The sequence below is a fragment of the Anguilla anguilla genome, chromosome 1 (assembly GCF_013347855.1).
Source record: "Anguilla anguilla isolate fAngAng1 chromosome 1, fAngAng1.pri, whole genome shotgun sequence".
NCBI classification, from domain to species: Eukaryota; Metazoa; Chordata; class Actinopteri; order Anguilliformes; family Anguillidae; genus Anguilla; species Anguilla anguilla.
The window spans coordinates 70,177,357-70,204,935 of NC_049201.1; the positions used below are offsets into that span (position 1 = coordinate 70,177,357).

The 27,579-nt window shown below is 49.0% G+C and overlaps 1 protein-coding gene across 11 annotated transcripts in view; it reads left to right on the plus strand.

Moving 5' to 3' along the window:
* The first annotated feature begins 972 nt into the window (after positions 1 to 972).
* The window catches only part of LOC118210390 (CUGBP Elav-like family member 3), a 31,681-nt gene continuing 5,074 nt past the window's right edge, over positions 973 to 27,579 (plus strand). For 2 of the 11 annotated variants that reach the window (XR_004761849.1, XM_035386538.1), the window contains exons 1-13: positions 973 to 2,272; positions 2,695 to 2,921; positions 7,655 to 7,737; positions 19,355 to 19,403; positions 20,647 to 20,775; positions 23,250 to 23,329; positions 23,811 to 23,981; positions 24,365 to 24,509; positions 24,777 to 24,986; positions 25,207 to 25,272; positions 25,443 to 25,547; positions 25,944 to 26,087; positions 27,225 to 27,376. Coding sequence is in view for 10 of the 11 variants with exons in the window: in XM_035386538.1 (XP_035242429.1) it covers positions 2,777 to 2,921; positions 7,655 to 7,737; positions 19,355 to 19,403; positions 20,647 to 20,775; positions 23,250 to 23,329; positions 23,811 to 23,981; positions 24,365 to 24,509; positions 24,777 to 24,986; positions 25,207 to 25,272; positions 25,443 to 25,547; positions 25,944 to 26,087; positions 27,225 to 27,352 (1,455 nt within the window). In the remaining variant the exon portion in view is untranslated. Of the gene's footprint in view, positions 2,273 to 2,694; positions 2,922 to 6,877; positions 6,897 to 7,654; positions 7,738 to 19,354; positions 19,404 to 20,646; positions 20,776 to 23,249; positions 23,330 to 23,810; positions 23,982 to 24,364; positions 24,510 to 24,776; positions 24,987 to 25,182; positions 25,273 to 25,442; positions 25,548 to 25,943; positions 26,088 to 27,224; positions 27,377 to 27,579 lie in introns of those variants that run through there. The other 9 variants (XM_035386590.1, XM_035386545.1, XM_035386599.1 and 6 more) reach the window with 9 other exon arrangements.

Below are 27,579 nucleotides of genomic sequence, written 5' to 3' on the forward strand. Positions count from 1 at the left end.
TGTGAATTATAGTCATGTTTTAACCTGGCATTACGAATTATACGTAGGCCTACTTCAGTCAGCTGAATGATAGCAGTAATCCCCGGTTTTATCGCGAGGGGTCGCTGTCTTGCAGCAATGCTGTTATTTCAACTGAAAAATCTAGCAGCTGAAAATAACTTGGAGATTAGAACCCCTGTTGACTCAGACGATCGTGAGGTGTTATGAGTTCTTCCAGTTCCAATGCGCAAGACAGCAAGCAATCTGGTAGTAACATCGCGAGCGTGCCCGCACGTATGGGCGCGTGTGTTACGTGCTTCTGTGCAGGGGTTAGGGGGAGGGGTGATGGAGCATTGACTGTGGGAGGCAGATGGTGACCTTTCAAGGCAAATTACTGTGAACATCGAGAGTACGTAGTGCGAAAAACGGAGAGAGGGACATGAGATCTGAAAATATGAAACAGCAGGCCTGCAATAATTTAAAGAGCAACTCAAATGAGTTTCAGCACCGTGGACAAAATAATATCAAACTGATAGAGGGATTCTTCGGGGAATTCGCAGCGCACACTGGCTTAACTGTGGAAAGAGATTGTACCACATTGTTAAGGACAAAATACTAATTTAAGGAAATGATATGCAGCAAGGCTCGTTATTTTACACTTTATTTACCCCATACATTTCCCACACAAGAGAAACCTGTAACAAGTGTAGCATGAGGACGTTGCATGATGTTTGTTAACTTGACATTGTGTTGTTTGCTTATGGAATGATTTTCTCGTGTAATGGCTGTGTGTGCTTGCGTGCGTGCGTGCGTGTTTGGGCGGGGTTGTGGAGGTAGTGCATACACACTATAGCTATATTTTCATTAACTAAGCAAAGCAGTATGTGTGGCCTTTTATTTGAAAGTCAGCACCCTGTGTGGCAACAGTCGTGATGTAGCGCATGCGTACGTACTATGTATGTACAGCTTTCAGCACCACGGTCAGAGCTCGCGGCGAGAACAATAGGCGGCTCTGCGGGCCAGAATGTCAGGCACTGTGTCGTAGTATTCTCAGCTCTTCGAAAACGAAAAACATCTTAATTTTACGCTATCGGATTCAAACACACGGTATCGACCCAATCCCTTCAAGGGAAATGTTGATTAAAGAATCCGCTACAGACAAAAACATTTTAACGCAGGTCTAGTTCAACAACCGTTACAGCAAGCCTTACTCGAAGACCAACGTCAATTTGAACCGCTCTAATTCACTACATGTACATTTAAATAAACTTTAATATTTAAAAAGAGTACTAATAATCACATTGATTGTAATTCGGTACAACCCCATGGTTTTATCATGCAGTTTCCAAATGTAAAAGCAGTAAAAGTAAATATTTGTTTCGGGGAGCTTTACGAAGGTAAGTTGCTGACGATTCCTGCCTGTTACATCACAGCCTGTCAGAGCTCAAAGGAGAGGACGGAATAGATACAGAGAGGGAGACACCGGCAGCCGACGTCAAAAACGGAGGATTGAAAAAGAGGGTCGCGCGGGAGAAAATAAACGATAACAGTGCTTACTACAATAATAATAATTTAGGTTATTAATTACTCTAAAGTAAAGAACAACTAAACTGAAGAAAACAACAAAAATATTGTTGAGACGCAATAACAATAGTAAGCCACAGTGACACTGTGTCACGCAAATATTTAATGTAGAAAATCAAGTTGAATCAACAGTATCTGTAGGAGGGAAAGAGTAACCCAGGAAATTTACGAGAGAAAGGCACGACTGAGAAGAGTGACAGACACATCCCGAAGAAGAGGAGAGCCGGTTACACGATTTTTTTATCGGGCTCGAGTGATCTCTTGCCAAGAAAAAAATTAACTGGAGCCCACCGTTTATAACCGATTTAAACTGGGAGTAGGAAGCACAAAGGGTAGAAGGACCTCGACTGAAGAATTGGAGAAACATACAGAAGGAACGACAAATAAAGGAAAAACAAAGAAAATAGATAAGCTACGCCAAATAGTGGGTTTGGGACATATACATATTTGCAATTTTCTTCTGAAATTTGTCCAGGTTGGTTCTGGTATTAGCCTATGTGATCCTTCGCACGTAACATTTCTACATATGTATGTAGTTACAACGTTAACCTAACCGGACAAAGAGAAGCGCCATACATTGACATAGGCTACGGTCCCTCTACACCTACAGCTGGTTAAACAAAGGAAACCTACAGAAACACTGTTACTGTTGGTTTGCATGAATCATTTTCGGTTGAAGAAGGGCACTGAAGAATATCGTAACTAGAAGGTAATGCATTATGATTGTATTTAATTTAATAAGGCTATATGTTAATAATCAACTTGTTTATGAATTGGTCATTCACGTTTGCATAATTGTTGTTATTACTAGTGGCACTCGTGTCATCGCTTTATTCTTATTTGTTGAAAATATTCGAGCCTTTCGTTTTCACCCGTAACGTTTTCACATTATTGAAGTCCATTATTATAACATATTAAACATATTTTAGATCGTTTAATTTTTTTATTTTTATGAAATCGTTTAAGTACATTAGGCTACAAATAAAACATTGCCATACGTTTTTGTCACTCCCCTATTCCTCCTCATCCTTTGGGTTGCCCCCATTTCCTCTCGTTGTACATTGTGCCTACCTCCACTGCCTGATTAAAATATCTGGCTTTTCCCCTCTCGCTCTCCATCCTCCCCCGCAGTCCCCGAGTCCTCCTCACTCCCCGCGCAGCGGTCTAGTGTCGATCCCCGGGGCGCGTCGGTCGCTCTCCCCGCACCGTCTCAATGAAGGAGGCCGACGCTATTAAACTGTTTATCGGCCAGATTCCTCGGAATCTGGAAGAAAAGGACCTGAAACCCATCTTCGAGCAGTTCGGGAAGATCTATGAGCTGACGGTGATAAAGGACAAATATACCGGGATGCACAAAGGTAACAGAACCGCTATCCACTTAGATCTTCTACACAACCAAGCACATAAAACGTAAATATCGGTAGAGACCAACGCACGCAGACTGACGGACGCACACCAGGAACAAGTAAACAGTGTATCTAAAGGTTATGATACATACGCATATGAATCATTGTGGACGTGTAGGGTTGCTTGTAGTATTACATGTGTGCGTGCGTGTCGGGTAGTCTGTGTTTGTATTATGGTTTTATCGAGTAAGAATTATAACAACAGAGTAAGAGTAACTGTTTGCCAGAGCATCGTGAGGTATATATTTAAAGAGACCTTTTTTAACCGTTGTACAAATTGGAACATAGCATGACAGTCTGGGTAGGATTGCCTGTGTTCACGTGGGCTGTGTACAGGACTGGCTGCTCTGGATCAGAACAAATAATTGCCAATACTATCAAAAGATGTTAAATATCCTCTTTAAGAATGAAATAGGAAAAGAAAGCATGGGATGGATAGAGACTGAAAGAAAGAGGCATGTATTAACAATTGTCCTACAAACATGGGAATTTCAAACAGCATTCTCTTAATCCCTCAAGCTCTCTCTCACACACACAGACACACACACACACACACACACGTACAAACATATTTAGTTTTCAGCATGGATTTTAGCATTTCTGATATCTCCTGAATGCACGGGCTCTCTCTCTCTCCATCAATGTCTTTCTCCTTTGACCTCTCGTGAATCTGATCATGTGGGAGGGAGGGCCCCCGCAGACAGTACACACCGAGGATGCTGAGACGGCCCTTCATGCTCCACAGGTCACGATCTGCATTTGAGACAGAAAACGGACACACCGCTATCCACATAGATCTCCTGCACACCATGCTCCTGTTACAGATAGGATACAGTATGACAGCCCAGAGCCAAACTTGAGAGCGTTCCATTTTGGAGGACAGACACCTATAGTATATGCAAGTGTCAAAACTGTATTTTTATCACCTGCTGTTCGACAGAGTCAGAGTCAGAGTCAGAGTCCCGGAACTTGGTGAAATAGGGAGATATTGCACCCACCCTGGGTGGCAGCCCTGGAAACATACCCAGGACTTATGTGTTCTCTCTAACTCTTCCTTTTTGTGCGCTGTGTTTGGTGATAAAGATGCGTGTCTACCTGAGGTCGGACACATCGAGTTGCAGGTGTTTCAATCAGTATAATGGAGCAGTAAGCCTTGGAGGTGCTCTGGAGCAGGAGCAATCTCTTATCCTCAGCGTTGGAGGATCCTTTGTGCGAGACGCACACGGATAAGCCCTCCCCATGAACGCATGCGGTTCACAATGCAGAGGAGAGTGCCACGAGATGGGCAGCCGTGCACATGTGCGGCTGTGTCCTCCGGGATGGCTTTGAATGCTGCTTATTGCCATTGCACAAAGCACACAGCATTCCCCCCAGCCTTACTCATCCGCGGAGCGAGTGTACTTGCTGGGGGTCGTTGCATTCATCTCAGAAAAGGAAGAAATTGAATCTGTTTTCTTAAAATGAATCATCATTTGTTGTTATTTCTTGGATTTGTGTGTGTGTGTGTGTGTGTGTCTGTGTGTGTGTGTTATCATAATGGTCTATGGTGCACATAGCAAGTAAATACAGGTAAGAAAACTGAAACTGGCTCTTTAGATTTGAAGTGTAGTAGCGTGAAGGCGGACTGGCTGTTGTTGCACCCTTGAGTCGCGATTCTTTAATTAAATGCAAAACTTTTAACACGCGCTGTAAATCTTCCTGCGTAATCCTCCTGGGCGTCTTATTATCAGATAAATGGGGTGATAGTGAAGTGTTGCAGGGGGAGACGTTGCAGCTCCTGCCCGTATGCGGGCTCTGGAGCGGCAGCAGTCGGGGAAGACGGTCCTCGCTGCCATTCCCTGCGGAGGTTTGATTTGACGTGTTGCGTGACGGTCTACACGGTGTGCTCTTGTTCGCAGCGCGGCAATGGTGTCAGAGAAGCACAGAACTGCCAGGCGCACTGGATTGAACCGGCGAGTCGTGCTGTATTTACTCGCCAGGCTGTGCTGTATTCACCCTCCGGGCTGTGCTGTATTTACCCCCTGGGCCGGGCTGTATGTACCCCCTGGGCCGGGCCGTGCTGTATTTACCCCCTGGGCCGGGCCGTGCTGTATTCACCCGCCGGGCTGTGCTGTATTTACCTCCTGGGTCGGGTCGTGCTGTATTTACCCGCTTGGCTGTGCTGTATTTACCCCCTGGGCCGGGCCGTGTTGTATTCACCCGCCGGGCTGTGCTGTATTTACCCGCCGGGCCGTGCTGTATTTACTCGCCGGGCCATGCTGTATTTAATCGCTGGGCTGTGCTGTATTTACCCACCGGGCTGTGCTGTATTTACCCGCTGGGCCGTACTGTATTTACGCGCCGGGCCATGCTGTATTTACCCACCGGGCCGTGCTGTATTTACCCGCCGGGCTGTGCTGTATTCACCCGCCGGGCTGTGCTGTATTCACCCGCCGGGGCTGTGCTGTATTTACCCGCTGGGCCGTGCTGTATTTACCCGCCGGGCCATGCTGTATTTACCCACCGGGCCGTGCTGTATTTACCCGCTGGCCCGTGCTGTATTTACTCACCGGGCTGTGCTGCATTCACCCACTGGGTCGTGCTGTATTCACCCGCCGGGCTGTGCTGTATTTATCCCCTGGGCCGTGCTGTATTTAATCGCTGGGCCGTGCTGTATTTACCCGCCGGGCCGTGCTGTATTTACTCACCGGGCCGTGCTGTATTTAATTGCTGGGCCGTGCTGTATTTAATCGCTGGGCCGTGCTGTATTTACCCGTCGGGCCGTGCTGTATTTAATCGCTGGGCCGTGCTGTATTTACTCGCCGGGCCGTGCTGTATTTACTCGCCGGGCCGTGCTGTATTTAATCGCTGGGCCTTGCTGTATTTAATCGCTGGGCCGTGCTGTATTTACCCGCCGGGCCGTGCTGTATTTAATCGCTGGGCCGTGCTGTATTTACTCGCCGGGCCGTGCTGTATTTAATCGCTGGCCCGTGCTGTATTTACCCGCCGGGCCATGCTGTATTTACCCGTCGGGCCGTGCTGTATTTAATCGCTGGGCTGTGCTGTATTTACCCACCGGGCTGTGCTGTATTTACCCGCTGGGCCGTGCTGTATTTACCCACCGGGCCGTGCTGTATTTACCCGCTGGCCCGTGCTGTATTTACCCACCGGGCTGTGCTGTATTCACCCGCCGGGCCGTGCTGTATTTACCCGCTGGGCTGTGCTGTATTTACCCGCTGGGCTGTGCTGTATTTACCAGCTGGGCTGTGCTGTATTTACCCACCGGGCCGTGCTGTATTTAATCGCTGGGCTGTGCTGTATTTACCCACCGGGCTGTGCTCTATTTACCCCCCGGGCTAGGCCTTGCTGTATTTACCCGCTGGGCTGTGCTGTATTTACCTGCTGGGCCGTGCTGTATTTACCCGCTGGGCTGTGTTGTATTTACCTGCCGGGCCGGGCTGTATTTACCCACCGGGCCGGGCCGTGCTGTATTTACCCCTCGGGCTGTGCTGTATTCACCCACCGGGCTGTGCTGTATTTACCCACCGGGCTGTGCTGTATTTACCCACCGGGCTGTGCTGTATTTACCCACCGGGCTGTGCTGTGTTCACCCACCGGGCCGGGCCGTGCTGTATTTACCCCTCGGGCCGGGCCTTGCTGTATTCACCCACCGGGCTGTGCTGTATTTACCCACCGGGCCGTGCTGTATTTGCCTTTTACATTCTGGGTGAGGTTTCTGTGGACACTTTTCTGATTTGTGTGGACAGGTGTTTTTTTTAGATTGTGCTTCAGAGCTGTGTTGATTTGTTGATATAAATATGAAACTGGGATATTTTATTATACACGTACACAGCATAAGATCCTTGTACAATAACTCCTACCTGTTGTCTTAGTGGTTGTGACAGGTGTAGGAACAGCGATCGTGAGCTCCTCTCCCTACTCACACAGGTACAGCAGAGAGAGAGAGCGAGAGAAAGAGAGTGAGAGAGAGAGAGCATGAGAACAAGAGAGCGAGAGAGAGAGAGAGAGAGAGATGTGTACAGTGTGTTCCTCTCTTCTTCAGCTGTTTTGTCTTTTGGCACTGGAGTCGAGATGCACTGTTGCACTGTACCAAACTGTACTGTACATGTCCACCTGGCTATACTGTCTTCTATAGTGTATCTTACTCTGTTACACTGCAGTGTTGTGAATTGAGTATCGTACTACTCTGTGCTGTGCCAAACTGAAAAGTGTTGTGCCGTGTTGTACTGTATTAGATTACATAGCGTTCTCATGGTTATCATTGTCAAGGTACTTATGTCTTTTAGAAGTAGCCATAGAAATATTAGTATAAACATATTTGATGACTGATACTTTTTAAGACATACATTTTAAACTGGTGATGACAGTAATGGAGGGAGAGTGAATGTGACTGAAAGTGAAAGCTCATGATGTTCCTGTGTCTGTGTTCGGCCGAACCACTGCATGAATGTTCTGCCTCTGCACTGTGCCTGTGTCTGTGCGGCTGGCTGACCGTCTGTGTGTCCTTCCGCTTGGGTTCTGAAGAAGCCAGAACGGTGCATTGTCTCTCTAGTGTGACAGAATGAGTCTGTTTTTGAAACCGTGTGCTATTCGTACTTAGTGTATTACTGAGTAAAATGAGTATGTAGTGTGTTCTTGCAGTGCATAGTATGTTTGTTTTGAGTCTGCCTCTCTCTGCCCCGCAGGATGTGCCTTCCTGACGTACTGCGCGCGGGAGTCTGCCCTCAAAGCCCAGAGTGCCCTGCACGAGCAGAAGACCCTCCCGGGGGTGAGTGTGCTCGCCGGACGCTAATAACACCCAGCGCGGTGTGAGCGGGTTCACCGCGGCGCGTTCTGAGGGGGAGGGAGAGAGAGAGAGAGAGAGAGAGAGAGGGAGCGAGAGAGAGAGAGAGAGAGAGAGAGAGAGAGAGAGAGAGAGAGAGGGAAAGGGAGCACGATGTTCCGCCCCGCCGGTCCTCCGCGTGTGCAGCGTGTGTGTGCGGCGCGCGTGTGCGGCGTGTGTGTGTGCGGCGTGTGTGTGTGCGGCGCGCGTGTGCGGCATGTGTGTGCGGCGCGTGTGTGTGCGGCATGTGTGTGTGTGGCCTGTGTGTGTGCGGCGCGCGTGTGCGGCATGTGTGTGCGGCGCGCGCGTGTGCGGCCATGCGGGCTCTCTCGCACTGCGGCGGGTCCGTCGCGGCTCGGCTTCGCTCGGCTTTACTACCGCCATCTATCACTCCGCTCTGGCGGCTGCACCACCGCCAGCGTCCGCGGCGTACCCGCCCTGCTCTGACTGTACTCCCTAACCCCCCCCCTAACCCCCCCTCTCTTCTGTCTGACCTCCACTTCAGATGATAGTCGCAGCCAGCGCTGTTGGCAAGGCCAGGCGGAAGCCCTGCCAAGCCTTTCTCAAAATGTGCCTCGGAACAGAGGAAGAGGACAGACTGGCCGATTGCGAAATACGCGGACGTTACGCGCTTTCCCATACCACACACATTACATTACACAGACCGGCAAGGTGCGGTAATTAACACACTCGCGTGGAAAGGGATGCGGAGTCTCCGTCGGTCTGCCTGCCGTCTTCTCTCCGTCTGTCCGGCCCCGTTTCGCTCTCTTTGTCACCCTTTCACCTTTTCTGTCTGCCTCTGCCTTTCTCTCCCGCCCGTTCTTTATTAGTGCTGCTGACCTGAAGGACAAAGCATTTCTAAGGGAGCTGCACTGGAGGGAGAGAAAGCTAGCCGGAATGGGGCAGGGATGTGTGGCGCAGGGAGGAAGGCTAGCCAGGGCTTTTCATTTGCACATTAATCCCATTAATAGCCTGACACAAGTCTGTGACTTTTTCCTGGACGATCAGCCTGTTGGTTTTTTTTATTTGCCTCCATCTCTCTTGTTCCGTCTCTCCGTTTCTGTACTTTGTCCTTTCAGTCCCTCCTCTCCTCCCCTCTCTGCCTCCTCTGTCTCTCCTCTCCCTAGCCGTGTCTCCCTTCATTTCTCTCTTCATTCCCATTGAAATCAGAATTTTGTCTCATTTGCACTCATTAGTTATTCTACCACTCGACCCCTCTCAGCCTTTCCTGAGATTCCAATTTCACAAGTGCTTTATTACGTATCCCATAACCCTCTGTCTCATTAGCCCTTTCCGCCTCGTGCCCCCCTCCTCCTCCTCATCAAAATGTAATTTCCACGGCCCTCTGTAAACTGCCCCCCGTTCTCCGACCCCCTGCCCCCCCTGCAGATTCTCATTTCAGATCCTCTTTCTTTCGTGCACCCTCTCCTTCAGTCTTGTGCCTTCTTTCCCCCTTCCTCCAATTCTAATTTCCCAGCCACTTGATTAGCTAACCCCCTGACCGTCCCGTCTCCCTCCCCCTCCCCCCTCCCTCCCCCTCTCTTTCTCTGTGCTTGTAAAGCCCGTGTGATTAGTTTCTCAGGCCCGTTGTCATAGCCGCGCCGCGCCCCCCCCCCGGCGTCTGGGGTTTGAGGTGAGGGAACGGGACGTGCCGGGGTCGCTTCTAATTAACGGCGGCGAAAGCGCGGCGGGCGCGTCGAGTCCCCCCCCCCCCCCCCCCCCCCGCCGCAACGATGGGCTCAATTACCGTCTCCTGGAACCAATTACGGCTGCATTAGTCAGTCATAAACACAGCGGACCCGAATGGGGGGGGGGGGGGGGGGGGGGGTGGGGGCGCCGTCGCTGTCACTCATCGGGCCGGGCCGTCGCAGTCTGGACTCCGGGCTCGTCCGGCGGCGTGGGCGTGCGACCGGACCGGGGTTAATTACTCTGATCAGCTTTGATCGACTGAGGGAACCGGGGGAAATGAGAGAGAGAGAGAGTGAGAGAGAGAGAGAGAGAGAGAGAGAGAGTGCTGCATCCCAGAGCGTGGAGTGAGAGCGAGAGAGGGAGAGAGGAGAGGAACGGGTAGGGAAGTGTAAACAGATAGTGAGAGAGAGAGAGAGAGAGAGAGAGAGGAGAGAGAGGAGCAAGAGGTGAACAGATGGTCTTATCTGTTCGCCGCTTGGTCATGTGTTTAATTTCAGCTGAAAGAGCATGAGCGGGAGAGGAAGAGAGAGAGAGAGAGAGAGAGAGAAAAAGAGATAGAGATTGTGGTGGGCACAATAACCACAAAAAAAATTGAAAAGCCAAGTAAACAACTGGCTCTGTGCATTGCTCCCCCCCCCCCCACCCCCTCCTCCTCTCTATCTCTTTCTCTTTATCTCCCCCAATCTCTCTCTCAATTCAATTTCAATTCCACTGTGCTTTGCTGGACCCAGCAGAGCGTGGGAGTTCCCTGAGCTGTTTAGAACCCATCTGGGGCCCTGAAGCACCAGGGTTTAACGCGAGAGACCAGGCCCTCCCACACTGTCCCGCGTGAGGAGCGAGGCTCTACGGCCCAAATGTCATCCAGTGACGTTCTGTCAATCAGGCGCTGGGGGCCTGTTTCGAACTGGGCGGAACATATAAGTGCTGTATCTTCTTCCATCACCCTCTCCTCTCCCGCCTCCTATACATCTCTGTCACCTCTTTCTTTTTGTGTCAGTGCCCTTATCTTTTTTCTGATCTCCTGTACTTTACCTCTTTCTCTTTCTGTCTATCTATCTATCTATCTATCTATCTATCTATCTCTTTCTCACTTTCTCTGTCCTGCTGTTTGTCTGTCTCCAACTCCGGTTAAATTGAGACTTGGTGAGTTTAGTCCCATTCTAAGCGAGCATTTGACGTTGTTTGTTGTCTTGAGGCAGCAGATGTTCACACAAACAGATTATATCGGTTAACTCAGGTACCGCCCCCGTCCCCTAAAGAATATACCTCTGTTTTATACTCAAAACCAAGAAGAAAAACACAGCACAGTTCCTAACATTGCTTAGAAATGAGTTGTGAATTATGTTCTCTGTGGAAAACATATCAGTGTAATCTAGACATCTGTGGCGTGATGATGATTGGAAAACAAACATTGTGATAATATGACAGTGTTACAGTGATTGTGTGCTCACCGGTAAGTTGGACCAGTGGGCTGCTTGTTCGGTGCTACAGTGAGCTACACTGGTTTCTGAAAGGAATGAAACCTACAGTATTAGAATGAAGAGTTTTTTCTCAGCTCAGTACACGATACGGCCAGTCTCTTTGTTTACCAACTGTGTTTGAAGATTGTGGGCCCCAAATCTTTGGAGAATTGTTTATAATCTTCAAAAATGAGAAACAATCACCTCTGCAGTGCCTCTGGTGGCTTATGTTCCATTTTCGTTGGCCGTGAAAATTCTGCAATATCTCACCACTTACTACTGTGAGCTGAAATATCCATGCTCTCTCTCTCTCACACACACACTCTCTCTCTTTCCGTCACTCTCTCCTTCTCTCCTTCCATTCCTCTTTCCCTCTGTCTTTCTCTCTCTCTGCCATTGTGCCTGGTGAGCTGGGTATGTCAGGCCTCCTCCCCCATCCCCCTCCTGTATTTATATCTGTGTGTGTGTGGGGGTTGGGATGGAGGGGGGTGTGGGGGGGGTGGGGGACAGGTGTACCGTGCACCACAGTGCGTGAGAGAGTAGATGTGTATCTCATTCGGGAATGGAGTCTAATTAAGCCCACATAAAGACGTGCCTCCTGACAAAACAAAGGCATGGGCTTTAGCTCCGCGTAAGCCGTTTGGAAAAGAACATTCTCTCCCCTGATATTTTTTATTCCGACATGTGTATACAGTCCACGCATTTGCTATCACGTCATCAATGTATCAATGTCATCAATGTGCGTGTGTGTGTGTGTGCGTGTGTGTGTGTGTACCGTGCTTAAGTATGTGTGCGAGTGCCTGTGTTTGTGTGCGTGTGTGCGTGTGTGTGTGTGTGCGCATGTGTGTGTGTGTGTGTGTGTACCGTGCTTGTGTGTGTGCAAGTGCCTGTGTGTGTATGCATGTGTGTGTGAGATTGCATGTGCGTGCGTGCATTCGCACGCATGTATGTGTGTGTGTCTAAGGAATTCTTTCTGGATTTTCTTTTAGGATTATAATTTTAACAGTATAGCTGTGCCAGGAGTTTTGCATTCGTGAAACTAACCCTGATGTTCTCCACTTTTGTATGTGGAGAAGTCTGCTAAGTGATGGAAATGTAACGTGTGAGTTTGCGTGTGTAGTACAGTAAATGAAAGTGCATTGCAGTAGAGATTGTGGATTTGCGGAAGAACAGAATGAATACGTTTTTGTGAAGCAGTGGGAAATAGAATGAATGAACATGGGAGGGAGGGATGAATAGAGAGAGGGAGATGCCAGTCGGGGGAAGGGAGGGATGAGGACCTAACAAAAGTTTAACATAATGAGTTGTGGGGCGGGGGGGGGGGGCGGGTTTGGGGGGGGGGGTGACTGGGTGGACGTCTGTCAATTTAAATAGAGACATCTGTTGGAGGGAGCCAGGGGATTCCTGCCGATTAAACCAGCTTGAACCATGCTGGGGAGTGCTGGATTTAGTAGTGAATGATTTGACTGAACTGGTCCTTACAGCGTCCGGTAACAGTCTGTATCTCCATACATGTATCACCAAACTCCTGATTGTTAGATTAAATGTCAATGAACCAAAGGTAAACACTGGCAATGACTGACTTGTTAAAACCGTTCAAAAGATCATCAAAATGCAAACTAAACTAAAACTTGTATAATCAAAATCATAATTCAGTTCTCCCATGAGCATTCCATCCAACTAAACCCCTTAGAGGGCAAGATCACATTTTGATTCTTTACCACATTATTGCATTTTGATGAAGTTTGTAACCTTTTTCCAAAAATGAAAAAGGAAGAAATTAATATACATGTTGAAATATTTTATTGAAATTATTTCACTGCATGACATTGGAATGTATCGACAGCAAAATAAATGTTGACCTTTGTTTTTAGTCTATGTGCAGTATCTTGCTAGCCTGAACCGGCTTTGACTGGACCGTTGTTGTACATGCTACTGAGCTGGATGACAGGGTGCACTCCTACGCTATTTCATGAAGTTTAGGTGTGAACGGCAGTCCATTGCAAAAAAGAGTGCAGTGTATTGGAGTACTCAGTTCAGTCCTTTGAGTGCTATGCCTCTCTCAGCGCTACGCTAGCATTACTGAACCTGCTTTCACTTTCTCTCAGCAGAGATACTAATATAGATGATGCTGATGCAACTTGATGTTGATGATGATAATAATAATAATAATAATAATAATAATAATCATCATCATCATCATCATAATAATAATATTAACAACAACAACAACAACAACAACAATAATAATGCCTGTTTACACAATATATATGACCAAATTGGACTAATTATTCTTGGATGACAAGATGTCCCATTTTTCCCAGGACAGCCCCTTTTCTCTTGTTCTGACTTGTTCTAAGAAAATCTTGATTTATCTCGTATTTCAATCATTCCGTATTACATTGACTTTTGACTGTAATTGGCATTATTCTCATTGCATTATGTGCATAGTCCTTCAAGGAATCTGGTTACCCAATACATTAGTGAAATTTCATCTCCAGTATTTCACTAAATACGAACAACACACTGTTGCTTTAATTTGGAGGTCATGCTTAGCCTCATTAAAGTCTTCAGATGATGATATGCTTCTCACAATGAATTCCTAATTCTAGTCCAAATTTGTGGGTGTAATTATATCTCATTGCTGATGTTTAGCTCCCATCTCCCTCATAAAGGTCACTGGGAATTGCTAGAATGTTTTGCAATAAAAAAAACCCCCACTTTCATCCCCCTCTTTATCGTTCCGAAACGTGTGCGTCCAGCTGCTGGTCCTTGACGCTGCGCAGTTGAGCTGTGTGCTCAATGTGTCAGACGGCTGCTCCATACAGTGACACTGCTATTGTGCGATGAGACAGGGGGTGACCCTCCCTCCTAGGGTGATGCTGTTGCCAACTGTGCCTCGTTCATTTTACCAAGTGAAATGCTTTAGCTGGGCACAGCTCAGTAGAGCGCAGCTCTGTCCCTGTTCCTCAGACAGGGACATCTCTCTCACTCTCTCTGTGGAGAGAAACTGGCTGGAAACCCTTGTGATTACAGCTGTGGTTCATCCCTTTTCCCCAGATCATTTTGGGTTTTGCTTTTTGAATTGACAGTTTTAAACAACACTGGTGTTCAGCCGAAAGTGATGTGGTTGTAAAAGTTTTAGTGTGTGGGTTAAAAACACCATAAAAAAAAATATATATATATGTATAAAACTAAATTAGATTAGATACTGAAAGCTAAATTAGATTAACAGACTTTCACATTTATTCCTGCCTGTGTCCAGAAATCAACTGACGTGCAACTTACACTTTGAAAGGCAACACAGAAGACATAACTGCTTCTGTGCTCAGGGTGCAGACATCCAAATGCATACAAACATATATGACGTGAGCTCCGACACAGAGCCAGTCGGAATGCCTGTGTATTTGTTCATTGCCTGTTGACAGGAAAAGAGACAGATTTGTAGACAGAGAGAGAGGGGCTGACAGTCATGAAATGAAGGGAATAAAAGAAAGGAGGGAGGCAGGCCTCTCAGGTGCGAGGCGTGGAGATTGAAAACGGGGAGAGCGAGAGATGGAGAGGGGGGATGGGAGGCTCGCTCCGATAGCAGGCCTTGTTGCCAAGAGACGGGAGGGACGAGAGATGCTAGGTTGCTAGGTAACCCACGCAATGCAATGACTAACACAGTGTGAAATGGAAAGGGGAGGGGGGGGTGGGTAGAGGGGTGAGATTGTCATTGTGTTATTCTAGCATCTTTGCCCATTAATACTTCCTCAAATGGACCGTTGATAATGATGGTTGCTGATGTGCTCGGTGTGCTGAGTCAGTGGCCTGGCTGATGTGCAAATGTGTAGCCGGGCCAGTGAGCCGCCTTTGGGTGGAAATGAAATGGGAGGGAGAGAGCAAAATGTCACGGCCATATTATGTTCTTATGGGAAGGATTATGGTGTGAGCAGCGGCAGGGGACAATAATATTACTTTGGGAGGGGGGAGTGAGAATTATCAATAAAATTCAATATCATGAGACAGTGATAGAGGGAGAGGGAATTGGGTTAATATATATATACATATATATATATATATGTTCTGTGCAAAGAGAAACAGGAGAACTTAATGAGCGCAGTATATTTTCTGTAAAACAGAACCAGCAAAATGGCAGAGTACCTGCAAGGTTTATTTCAGTGCCCTGGTGATCCCCCAATGTGATGTATTGGAAGAGTCCATTGAATCTGCGTTGGTGGTGGGGTGGGGGTTGGGGGGCAGAATGCGATTCGATTGGATAATCCAAGGATTTAATATCCCCGTAATCCTTGTAAAATCCTTTTGGCATTACTGCAGAGTGAGATTAACCGTGTGTGTGCGTGTGTGCGCGTGTGTGTATGTGCCCGTGTGGGGGTGTGTGTGTGTGTGTGTGTGTGTGTGCGTGTGCGTGTGCTTGTGTGTGTATGTACCATCCGTGTGTGGGTGTGTGTGTGTGTGTGTGTGTGCATATGTGCCTAGCGCTCTGTGTTTGCGTGCGTTAGTCTGTGTGTAGGGTGTTGCTCACACGTTTGGCTGAAGAGAAGTTTAAGGCAGTGTCCTCTTTAGAAACCCCTGAGGAAATTACAGCATGGGCACAATCTCCCTGGCCTCTAGCATTTTACACAGAGCCACTGAGGTCAGGACCAAACTGTGCGGATTCTGAGTAACTCACAATGGGGCCCGCTCATGGACTGGTATAAACACGTAGGTGAGACTGTAGCTGTGCACAGTTTCAATGAGCATAAGAGCTCTATGTGTGGGTGCATGTATAACTGAGTCACTGAGCGTATACTATCATGTGAATCAGCAAACGTGTGCGTGCGTGTGTGTTGCTGAGCGTCTGTGAGCATGCATGCATGTTTCTGATGTTTTGTGCAGGTGGTTTTGTCCATTTAAAATGTATTGGAACGTAAGTAATTGGGAGATTACTTGTCCTGAGAGAAAGAGAGAGACAATTTGTCTTTAAATAATGAAGCTTTTTAGGACAGAGGGATGGAAAGAGAGAGAGAGAGAGAGAGAGAGCGAGGGAGTGTGAGAAAGAAAGAGAGATTAAAGAGGCAAAGATTGGAAATGTATTTTCATTTAGCCTCCTGCTGGAGGGAATATATTTTACTGTGCTCTGTAAACTCCTCCTCTTTTCGCGATGCATTCTACACCCCTCCTTTCTCCGCCGTTTTCCCTCATGTACTCCCTCTCTGTGCTGAGCCTGGCCTTTATGTGCCTCACTTTCAGCCCCACCCCTTCTATTTTCCTGCCTGCCACATCTTTTTTCCACCCCTCCATCACCCTCTCCTCCTAACCTTCTCCCCCCTGTGTTTATTATAAGTGCATGACTGCTGCCCCTGGCAACCAGCATCCTTGTTTACCTGCTGGGGGGGGGGGGGGGGGGGGGGGGGGGATGATGTCGTCACGGTGTTGCCACGGCGACCAGAACGCGAGGAGAGATTGCGAGAGGGGGCGGTTGCCATGCTGATTTGGAGAGCCATTGTCAGAACCACCTCCCCCTCTCACCTGCTCCTTTTCTCCCTCTCTCCATCTCTTTTATTTATCTTTCCATTCCCTCAGCAGTTTCAATATGATGCTAAATATAGACGTGCATATGGGCAGAAGGATGAATAGGAATGGATGGCTGCTTTTGTAATCACAGATGCACTGGCAGTTCGCTACACACACACATGCACACACACACACACACACACATACGCACACATATGCTTGAAGGCTCACGCTCCCATATACCCTATTTGTTCACAGAAGGATGGATGCCTACCCCAAATCCTTGTAGGGCCAGATTACTAAATGGACAGATAAATCAATGGCGGGTAGAGGGAGAGTGAGGCACAGATAGATGGATGCAGGGATGATGGATGATAGGTGATGGCTCAGATAAGAGACAATCTCTCCTGCGAGGGCAGTGTCTGGACGCAGTGATGCATGGACAGATATTTGAGAAGATGAACAGGAGAGCAACATGTATGCACTTTATGATCTGGGACATATGGATGAGGTGTCACATCAAAGCACGCCCTTTACGGATGTGAGCCATGCATCAGAGAACCGGGTGAAAGATCACGTCAAAACATGCCTGGCATCGCCGTACATCGCCTATCTCGCAACGTATAGCAATTCTTACTCTCATGTAATTAAAAAACAGACTTTTTTATTAATCTTTCTGTCCATATGTTTTATTCAGTACGGTAATTGATGTATTTTCTGATATATATAAATATATATTGACACATTAATTTTTCACAAGGAGAGTTTATGTTTGATTATGATTATAATTGTAATAAGCTATGATTATATTAAATTAAATAATGGTATTATCATAATTACCCATGAATACTAACAAAGATGATTAGATGCACATTAGAAATGCACACACTGTTATAATATGCCGAAAGGAACCTGGGGATTGTAATGAAGACAGAACCATTTTCATGCAGAAGAGGGATGAGGGTTTACCCATGTAGATTTTCACCCAGGTCATTTCACTGGAGGTGCGCTTACGTTATACGGTCAAAAAACAATCTGGGGAAAAAAAACAGCTACAATTGGTTGTACATCCCCGTCCGGACAGAACAAACGTTTGTGTGTAAATGTTTGCCGGTGTGTCAGTGTTTGCGTCGGGCCAGAGTGTTTGTGCGTGTGTAAGTGTGCGTGCCTCAGCCAGGATCGATGTTGTCTTTCTGTGACAGATCGCAGCCGATCAATCAAGCCCATCGATCAGCGCCTCACTCTAATTACGCCAGCTCCCTAATTAACAGCTTCATTAAGCTGCTCTTAACACACCGTGCAGACCTTGGCATGACACCCCCTTCCCCCTCCTCTATCTCTCTCTCTCTCTCTGTCTCCCTCCCTCCCTCCCTCTCTCCCTTCCCCATCCTCTATCTCTCTCTCTCTCTCTCCCTCCCTCCCTCCCTCTCTCCCTTCCCCCTCCTCTCTCTCTCCCTCCCTCTCTCCCTTCCCCATCCTCTATCTCTCTCTCTCTCCCTTCCTCATTCCCTCTTTCTCCCTCTCTCTCCCTCTCTCTCTTTTTCTCTCTCTCTCCCTCTCTCTCCCTCCCTCTCTCTCTCTCTCTCTTCCTCCCTCCCTCCCTCCCTCTCTCTCTTTCCCTCTCCCTCCCTCCCTACCTCCCTCTCTCTCCCTCTCCCTCTCTCTCTCTGTAAGTGCGGTCTTACTCAGAGATGGCTCACTGCTATGACTAACCTGCTGCATTGCTGTGTTCGTGACATTTTACAAGCTGAACAAGTCACGAACGCTGAAAGGAGCTCCAGTCCCATCCTCACAATTCGTCTTCTGCTTTTTATTTCCCCCCACAGTCAAATCCCTCCCTTGTCAGTCCCTTTCTTTTTTATTTCTCACTCTCGTTCTTTCATCTGCTCTGTCCAATTATATGCTTTTGCTTTGTTTCTCTTTTTTTCTTCCCATGGTGCCCTTTTCTCTCCTGTCCTTTCTAGTTCAACTATCTATCCTTGACCCCTTCTATCTATCTATCTTTCTCTTCTCTTATTCCATTCCTCCACTTATCTTCCCCTTTGCCCTTTAGTCTTCTCCTTTATGTTCTCTCCCTCCCTGCCTTGTCTCTCTGTCGCTTCTCTCTCTCACTCACGCTCTCTCTCTCTCCCTCCCTCCCTCCCCCTGGCTTTCTCTCTCTCTCTCCTGTGTGTGTGTCCCTTCCTTCCTCTGCCCCTGGCTGTGACTGCGGCTCTCGCACTCCCCCCCCCCCCCCCCCCCCCCCCCCGTGCTCTAATCCTGCATGCCTCTCTAATCCAGATCAGCTGGTGAGCATTTTAATCCCATCACTCCCCGATCCCGCTTGAGTGTGTGAGGGAGTGCGTGCGTGTGCGTGTGCGTGCGTGTGCGTGTGTGTGTGCGTGTGCGTGTGCGTGTGCGTGTGCGTGTGCGTGTGCGTGTGTGTGTGCGTACACGCAGGCGCGTGCGTGTTCCCTCTCTCAGTGTGGGTGTGTCTGAAAAAGGGGAGGAAAGCTGGCATTGAGATACAGGAAAAGTGGGGCCTGCATAGAAAGGGAAGGACAGGCATTTTAATTAATCAGGTACACCCAGCTTGTGTTCATCGTTTCAAACGCAGAACAGATTGACGCACATACGCATGCACGCACACACACACACAGACACACACACAAAGATGCAGGCACCACACTACACCATCACTCACTCACAGCCAGCGTGGTTTCAAATAGAAAGCACATGCACATACAGTCCTCACAACAGCACAATAACCTTTACACGCGCGCACAGAAATACTGTGTGTTGAGTCCTGAGTACTCAGCCTGAATACAGTGTAATAACAGAAGCGCCTCCCAATCAGACTCTGTTCTGTGTGCTGGGGAGATTAGGAGTGTGAAAGCAGAGAAGCCAGGCTGAGCTCTGCGCTGTCTGTCTTTCAGATGAACCGCCCCATCCAGGTGAAGCCCGCGGACAGCGAGGGCCGAGGAGGTAAGGCCAGTCTACAAACACACCTGCGCACTCACCTGCTCGTCAGTCTACCAGCTGTCTCACCTGTCCGCTGTCTACAGACAGCTGCAACTGACCTAGTCATCAGTGTACCAGTCCACTGTTTAATCTGTCCTTTAATCTACCCATATATGAGTATCTTTTTAAAAACCTGTTCAGTAACTTCCCTGTTCATCACATTTACTGACAGATAAGTTCACATAATCATGTGTATACTCGCACACCTGCAATTAAATGTACCTGCACACGCACCTGTCCATCTGTACACCTTGGTAACTACACAGCAGTTCATTTTCACACCTGTCGAAAATGACCTGCTCATAAGCTTATCTGCCCTTTAACTTTCTGTAGTTCACCTGTTGACTGGTGTATCTGGCAACAAAACCAGCTGTCTGCTTAAACTACACTTTTGTCCAACCTATAATAGATGTTGTGTCACTTAACCATCCTCCGCTGTTCCTTTAGCCAATAATATCTTATCAGTCCATGCACCTGTACAGACTGAAGAGGCCGATACAATTTGTCTTCTGGCAGTTCTGGGTGGAACAGGTCCAACCTGAGAGCAGATCCGTTGGCACGACCCACACAGACAGATTATCTGATTGAAGTGGAAACCAATGAGGCAAATCAAACCTATGCAAATATAAAGACAGTTCAATAAGTCTGTGGAACACTGACAAAACTCCCGAGTTAAAATAAGCAGTGATGATGCTTGGTGCTCTTTGTGACGTGCTCAGTTTACATTGCCCTCTGGTGGTCAGTACTAAAAATGCAGCGTGAATTTCTTTTCCCTGGTTTCACACACTGGGGAAATAAAATATCCAAACTGCAGACTTCATGGATCCATCCATATTTCGTTCAGCACAGTTTAGGACGTTCATGAAATTCCAATAAAGCTATGCATATTATTAACAAATCAAAGTTGAACATTTGAAAATCCTTTGTTTGCAAATGTGCACAGTCTAATAAGCATCAAATGTATCAGGATTGATTAAACTCTGGAACATTTTCTGTGCGTATGTGTGTGGTTGTGTGTTAGCCAAACCCCTGGCCATTAACCATCATCTCTTCTGTTTCTGTCTCCTCTTACCCTCCCTATGCCTTCCTCTCTTTCCTACCACTGTCACACCATCTCTTCCTCTACCTCTCCTGTCTTTCTCTCACGCTTTTCTCACCTCCCCCCCTCCCCTCCCCTCCCCTCCTCTCCTGGCCCTCTCTCCCTCAGAAGACAGGAAGCTGTTTGTGGGCATGCTGGGGAAGCAGCAGTCGGACGAGGACGTGAGGAAGATGTTCGAGCCCTTCGGGAGCATCGACGAGTGCACGGTGCTGCGGGGCCCAGACGGCACCAGCAAAGGTAGCGAGGGGGGGTGGGGGTGGGCCCTGGGGTGGGGGGTGCCGAAGAGAGCTGAGAATCATGGGGCTTCGCCTGTCGGTCTTTCATCAGACGTGTTATTAAAGCGGGAGCCTGCTATTTCCCATCTCATTGGTATTCATATGATTAAACACCTGAAATGACTTTTTAAAAACCTGTTAAAGTAAAAAAAAAAAAGAGGCAATGCAAAACAGTGCAGTGACAAGGGACCTTAAAGTGTGATTAAGGCTTGATCTCCTGCGTTATAACACCAAGCGTCAGGCGCTGGTATCAGTCCTGTTAACGAGCATGCATGTATGGTGAGGGGGATATAGGCCAGCGCAACAAAGCTCTCAGCTGTTGACGTATGTGGGAAGTACGTGCAGAGTGTGCAGTGTCGCATGGTGGTTGATGAGTGTGCAGTGTTGCATGGAGGTTGATGAGTGTGCAGTGTCGCATGGCGGTTGCTGAGTGTGCAGTGCTGCATGGGGGTTGATGAGTGTGCAGTGCTGCATGGCGGTTGATGAGTGTGCAGTACTGCATGGCGGTTGATGAGTGTGCAGTGCCGCATGGCGGTTGATGAGTGTGCAGTGCTGCATGGCGGTTGATGAGTGTGCAGTGTCGCATGGCGGTTGATGAGTGTGCAGTGTCGCATGGCGGTTGCTGAGTGTGCAGTGCTGCATGGTGGTTGATGAGTGTGCAGTGTCACATGGCGGTTGATGAGTGTGCAGTGTCGCATGGCGGTTGATGAGTGTGCAGTGTCGCATGGCGGTTGATGAGTGTGCAGTGCTGCATGGCGGTTGATGAGTGTGCAGTGTCACATGGTGGTTGATGAGTGTGCAGTGTCACATGGCGGTTGATGAGTGTGCAGTGCTGCATGGTGGTTGATGAGTGTGCAGTGTCGCATGGCGGTTGATGAGTGTGCAGTGTCGCATGGCGGTTGATGAGTGTGCAGTGTCGCATGGCGGTTGATGAGTGTGCAGTGTCGCATGGCGGTTGATGAGTGTGCAGTGTCGCATGGCGGTTGATGAGTGTGCAGTGCTGCATGGTGGTTGATGAGTGTGCAGTGTCGCATGGCGGTTGCTGAGTGTGCAGTGTCGCATGGCGGTTGATGAGTGTGCAGTGTCGCATGGCGGTTGATGAGTGTGCAGTGCCGCATGGCGGTTGATGAGTGTGCAGTGCCGCATGGCGGTTGATGAGTGTGCAGTGCCGCATGGCGGTTGCTGAGTGTGCAGTGCCGCATGGCGGTTGCTGAGTGTGCAGTGCCGCATGGCGGTTGATGAGTGTGCAGTGCCGCATGGCGGTTGATGAGTGTGCAGTGCCGCATGGCGGTTGATGAGTGTGCAGTGCCACATGGGGGTTGATGAGTGTGCAGTGCCGCATGGGGGTTGATGAGTGTGCAGTGCCGCATGGGGGTTGATGAGTGTGCAGTGCTGCATGGCGGTTGATGAGTGTGCAGTGCCGCATGGTGGTTGATGAGTGTGCAGTGCTGCATGGCGGTTGATGAGTGTGCAGTGCTGCATGGCGGTTGATGAGTGTGCAGGGCTGCATGGAGGTTGATGAGTGTGCAGTGCTGCATGGTGGTTGATGAGTGTGCAGTGCTGCATGGCGGTTGATGAGTGTACAGTGCTGCATGGCGGTTGATGAGTATGCAGTGTCGCATGGTGGTTGATGGGTGTGCAGTGCTGCATGGTGGTTGATGAGTGTGCAGTGTCGCATGGCGGTTGATGAGTGTGCAGTGTCGCATGGCGGTTGATGAGTGTGCAGTGTCGCATGGCGGTTGATGAGTGTGCAGTGTCGCATGGCGGTTGATGAGTGTGCAGTGTCGCATGGCGGTTGATGAGTGTGCAGTGCTGCATGGCGGTTGATGAGTGTGCAGTGTCGCATGGCGGTTGATGAGTGTGCAGTGCCGCATGGCGGTTGATGAGTGTGCAGTGCCGCATGGCGGTTGATGAGTGTGCAGTGCCGCATGGCGGTTGCTGAGTGTGCAGTGCCGCATGGCGGTTGATGAGTGTGCAGTGCCGCATGGCGGTTGATGAGTGTGCAGTGCCGCATGGCGGTTGATGAGTGTGCAGTGCCGCATGGCGGTTGATGAGTGTGCAGTGCCACATGGGGGTTGATGAGTGTGCAGTGCCGCATGGGGGTTGATGAGTGTGCAGTGCCGCATGGCGATTGATGAGTGTGCAGTGCTGCATGGCGGTTGATGAGTGTGCAGTGCCGCATGGTGGTTGATGAGTGTGCAGTGCTGCATGGCGGTTGATGAGTGTGCAGTGCTGCATGGCGGTTGATGAGTGTGCAGGGCTGCATGGAGGTTGATGAGTGTGCAGTGCTGCATGGTGGTTGATGAGTGTGCAGTGCTGCATGGCGGTTGATGAGTGTGCAGTGCTGCATGGCGGTTGATGAGTATGCAGTGTCGCATGGTGGTTGATGGGTGTGCAATGCTGCATGGTTGACGCTGGTGCGTTCGTACCCTGCAGGTTGCGCCTTTGTGAAATTCCAGAGCCACGCAGAGGCGCAGGCCGCCATCAACACGCTGCACGGGAGCCGCACCCTGCCGGTGAGCTGTCCGTCTGTCTGTCTGCTGCACCCATACCATGACCTGCTCCTGCCCAGTCAATGCATGACAAAGACCAGACTCCAGCTCGTTGGCCCAGCCTGCACTGGTGACACAGCCTGCACTGGTGACACACATCTTCTATCAGCAGAGCCATCTGTGTGTCCTTCATTTTGTAACATTACTGTGAAAGTCATACCATTACTCACTGTGAGCAGAGGCAGATGCAACTGCAAAACCTTCACGTGTATTTTGTATGTCTTGTCAGCGTGGTTATATCACCTCTCTCTCTCTGTCTTTCTCTCTCTCTCTCTCTCAATCACTCTCTCTCTCTCTGTCTCTCTCTCACTCTCTCTCACTCACTCTCTCTCTCTCTGTCTCTCTCTCTCTCTCTCTCACTCACTCACTCACTCACTCTCTCTTTCTCTTTCTCTCTCTCTCTCTCTCTCTCTCATTCTCTCTCTCTCGCTCCTCGTCTCTGCAGGGTGCTTCCTCCAGTCTGGTCGTGAAGTTTGCCGACACCGAGAAGGAGCGAGGACTGCGGCGCATGCAGCAGGTGGCCTCCCAGCTGGGCATCTTCAGTCCCATGACCTTGAACTTCGGAGCTTACAACGCCTACACACAGGCTGTGAGTGTTGTGCCGAGGAGCCTACGAGTGAGCGCCCCCGCCTCCTGTGCAGTCTTGGCGGTGTAACTGCAGCCCGTAGCCATTCTTGTCGTGACATAGATGATTAAATATGCTGAGTATCGTGTTAACAGATTGTGAGAGTGATATCTGTGGTTATGATAGTGATAAAGAAAGGGGAAATATTTGCTTCCACATGGGAAGATACTGTCTGACAATAATTAAACAGCCACCTTCACTGATTCCACCATTGATAGCTGCAATGTTCATAATTGCTCAAGTAACAGACCAATGACTGGAAATACTGCATTTCCTCAGCATACTCCTCCTGCTGGTTAATTGGTACTCATTATTGCTTTTCTTGCTCTTTCTCTCTCCTTTTCTCTCTCTCTCCCCGTCTCTCCTTCTCACAGTTGGTCCAACAGCAGGCCCTGGTTGCACAGTCAGCATACTTGTCGCCCGTGGCAACAGTTGCCGCGGTGCAGATGCAGCAGATGGCTGCACTCAATGCCAATGGCATCATTGCCACGCCCATCACACCCATCACCCCCTCTTCGGGTAACAGCTGGCTATCAGTGCCATCTCTGTCAATGCCTCCATGCCTGCCTGTGTGTCCCAATGTCTGAATGATTGTTGGTCTATCCTCTGTTAGTCTATCTGAAATGTACCCTCTCTGATCTGTCCATCATTCTCTATCAGCTTCTCCATCTCTGTCCTTCTCCCTGTTCCAGTCTCCCTGTACTCCCCTCAGTGTGTCTCCATGACGACCAAATGCTCTTATCTCCTTGTCATGCTCTGCCTCTCTCTCTTTCTTATGCACTATAGATTCTAGTAGCTGTCAATCACAATCTCTCCTGCACTGTGATTGGTCCTCCTGGTTTGCAGGTACAAATACCCCCCCAACAATCGCAGCCACACCTGTGCCAGCACTACCTCCGCCAATTGGAGTCAACGGGTATAGCCCTGTGCAAGCCCCTGCCAATGGACAGCCAGCGTCCGAAACACTGTACACCAATGGTGTTCATCCGTACCAAGGTTAAAATCCTCTCGCGCAGATTTGATAGTGCTCTTCAGTGTTCCTCTTTGTAATCAGAGTGACACGAGTCACAGTTAACCTTGAAGGACTTTGCACAATACCAAAATATTATATAAGCGTGCATTCATTTCAGGCTTTTCTGTGTTCACTTTGCTTGTGTCATTCCCTCACATTCTTCTGTGTTTTTTTCTTAAGTTCTCTCTCCCTGTCTCTCTCCAGCCCAGAGTCCAGCTGCAGCCTTGGACCCCCTTCAGCAAGCTTATGCAGGCATGCAACACTATACAGGTGAGTGTGTGTGTGTGTGTGTGTGTGTATGTGCGTGTGTGCATGTGTGCGTGCACGTATGTGTGTGTGTGCATACTGTGTGCATACTTGCGTGTGTGTGCGTGTATGTGCCTGTGTGTTTGTGTCTTTTCAGAGCGCTAGTCTCAGACTCTCTATCAATCTCTTTATAGCGGCGTACCCTGCTGCGTATGGATTAGTTGGCCAGCCGTTCCCACAGCAACCCACCCTGGTTGCCCAGCAACACCAGCAGCCCCAGCAACAGCAACAGCGCGAAGGTGACGGCACTTCCTGTCAGAATGGCACTGCACCCATCACACCTCCACCCTGCTGCTGTCTCACTTCCCTCCCTGTCTGGCTCCGGTGGTATTTCTGCCTCATCCTGCATCACTCTCTTCCTTTCTGTCCATCTCACAGCTCCTAGCTTCAAGTGTGAGGTATACTTCTCTGTCTCGCACTCTCTTCTTTTCTCCTTCCAGTCTCCTTCTCACATTCCCATCCCACCATCCCTGATATCCTCTTTTAATCTTTTCCCTAATTCCCTCAACAACCTTTCCTCCTTCCATCCATCCCCACCTTCTCCTGCCCTCTGTGCAGTAAGAGCCTTCTGTGGTTTAACTGACCTCTTTATGTGTTTGTGCGCGTATGTGTGTGTGTGTGTGCCTCTCATTCAGGTCCTGAGGGATGTAATATCTTCATCTACCACCTGCCCCAGGAGTTCACTGACTCAGAGATGCTGCAGATGTTCCTGCCCTTTGGCAACGTCATCTCCGCCAAGGTCTTTGTTGACCGCGCCACCAACCAGAGCAAGTGTTTTGGTGAGGGAGACACGCTGTGTGAATGCCCCCTATAGTCCAAAGGGTCTGTGAACACCCCCTTTATAGTCTAAAGAGTCTGTGAATGCCCCCTATAGTCCAAAGGGTCTGTGAACACCCCCTTTATAGTCCAAAGGGTCTGTGAATGCCCCCTATAGTCCAAAGGGTCTGTGAACTCCCCCTTTATAGTCTAAAGAGTCTGTGAATGCCCCCTATAGTCCAAAGGGTCTGTGAACACCCCCTTTATAGTCTAAAGAGTCTGTGAATGCCCCCTTTATAGTCCAAAGGGTCTGTGAGCACCCCCTTTATAGTCTAAAGAGTCTGTGAATGCCCCCTTTATAGTCCAAAGGGTCTGTGAGCACCCCCTTTATAGTCTAAAGAGTCTGTGAACACCCCCTTTATAGTCCAAAGGGTCTGTGAGCGCCCACTATAGTCCAAAGGCTGCAAACGCCCCCTTGGCAAAAGTCCAATTACTTTGTACTGAACATATTTCATTCTCCGGATGGTTGTTTCTGTGATGCTTAAGTGACTTTACAATAACGCAAACGAGCAAGGCAGCAGCTGCCTTTGAACAGCTGCCGCTGAACGCCTGAAAACTGCTTTGATGCTGATGCTGATGCTGATGGTGTTGATGTACTTTATTGTTCCCCAGTGGGGAAATTCACACTGTCATCAGCAACAGCACACAAATGCGTCATTCAAACAGACGCTTAAAATAAGGGGCTGCCGCCAACACATTAATGTTCAGTGCACATTAATGACGACTATGTACAGTGCAGCGTGCAAACTAAAAAAAATATTCTAATGACAAATATACCGACAAATTTGGGGGAGGAGGCAAGTGACGTTGCCGATTGGGGACATGCTTGTGTGCGAAGATTGAGTCACACGAAGGGTACTGTAGCCAGACTGCCACACACATAACAGGCTACGATTTACATAGCATTGTTATTGTATCCCCATAAACCAGGCCCACTGTGGTGTATCGCTAATTCCCCTGGCTCCTGCAGATGTAACCTTTTTTTTTTTTGGGCGAAACAAAAGAGCCACAATCCCTCAAAGGGCGGCGATAATCCGCCCGTGGAAAAGGGCCTTTAGCCGCCGCGCCGGGCCACGCTAATCCTCCGCTCGGCTCCCCAGGCTTTGTGAGCTTCGACAACCCCGCCAGCGCCCAGACGGCCATCCAGGCCATGAACGGCTTCCAGATCGGCATGAAGCGGCTGAAGGTGCAGCTGAAGAGGCCCAAGGACGCCAACCGGCCGTACTGAGGCTCCGGGGGGAGCCGGAGAGAGGTGAGGCGGAGCGGGGAGGGGAGCGGCAGCGCTGGGGACTAGGCCGAGTGAGAGCGGGGTGTAAAATGAACAGGCAGTAATGGCGATAGTGTGGCTTAAAGCAGAAGGGAATGTTCAGGGCGCCTGTCAATCACTGCTCATTGAGAAAGACGATTGGTGGGAAAGGGGAACATAGAAAGAAGGGTGGGATTCAGGCAGCTGGT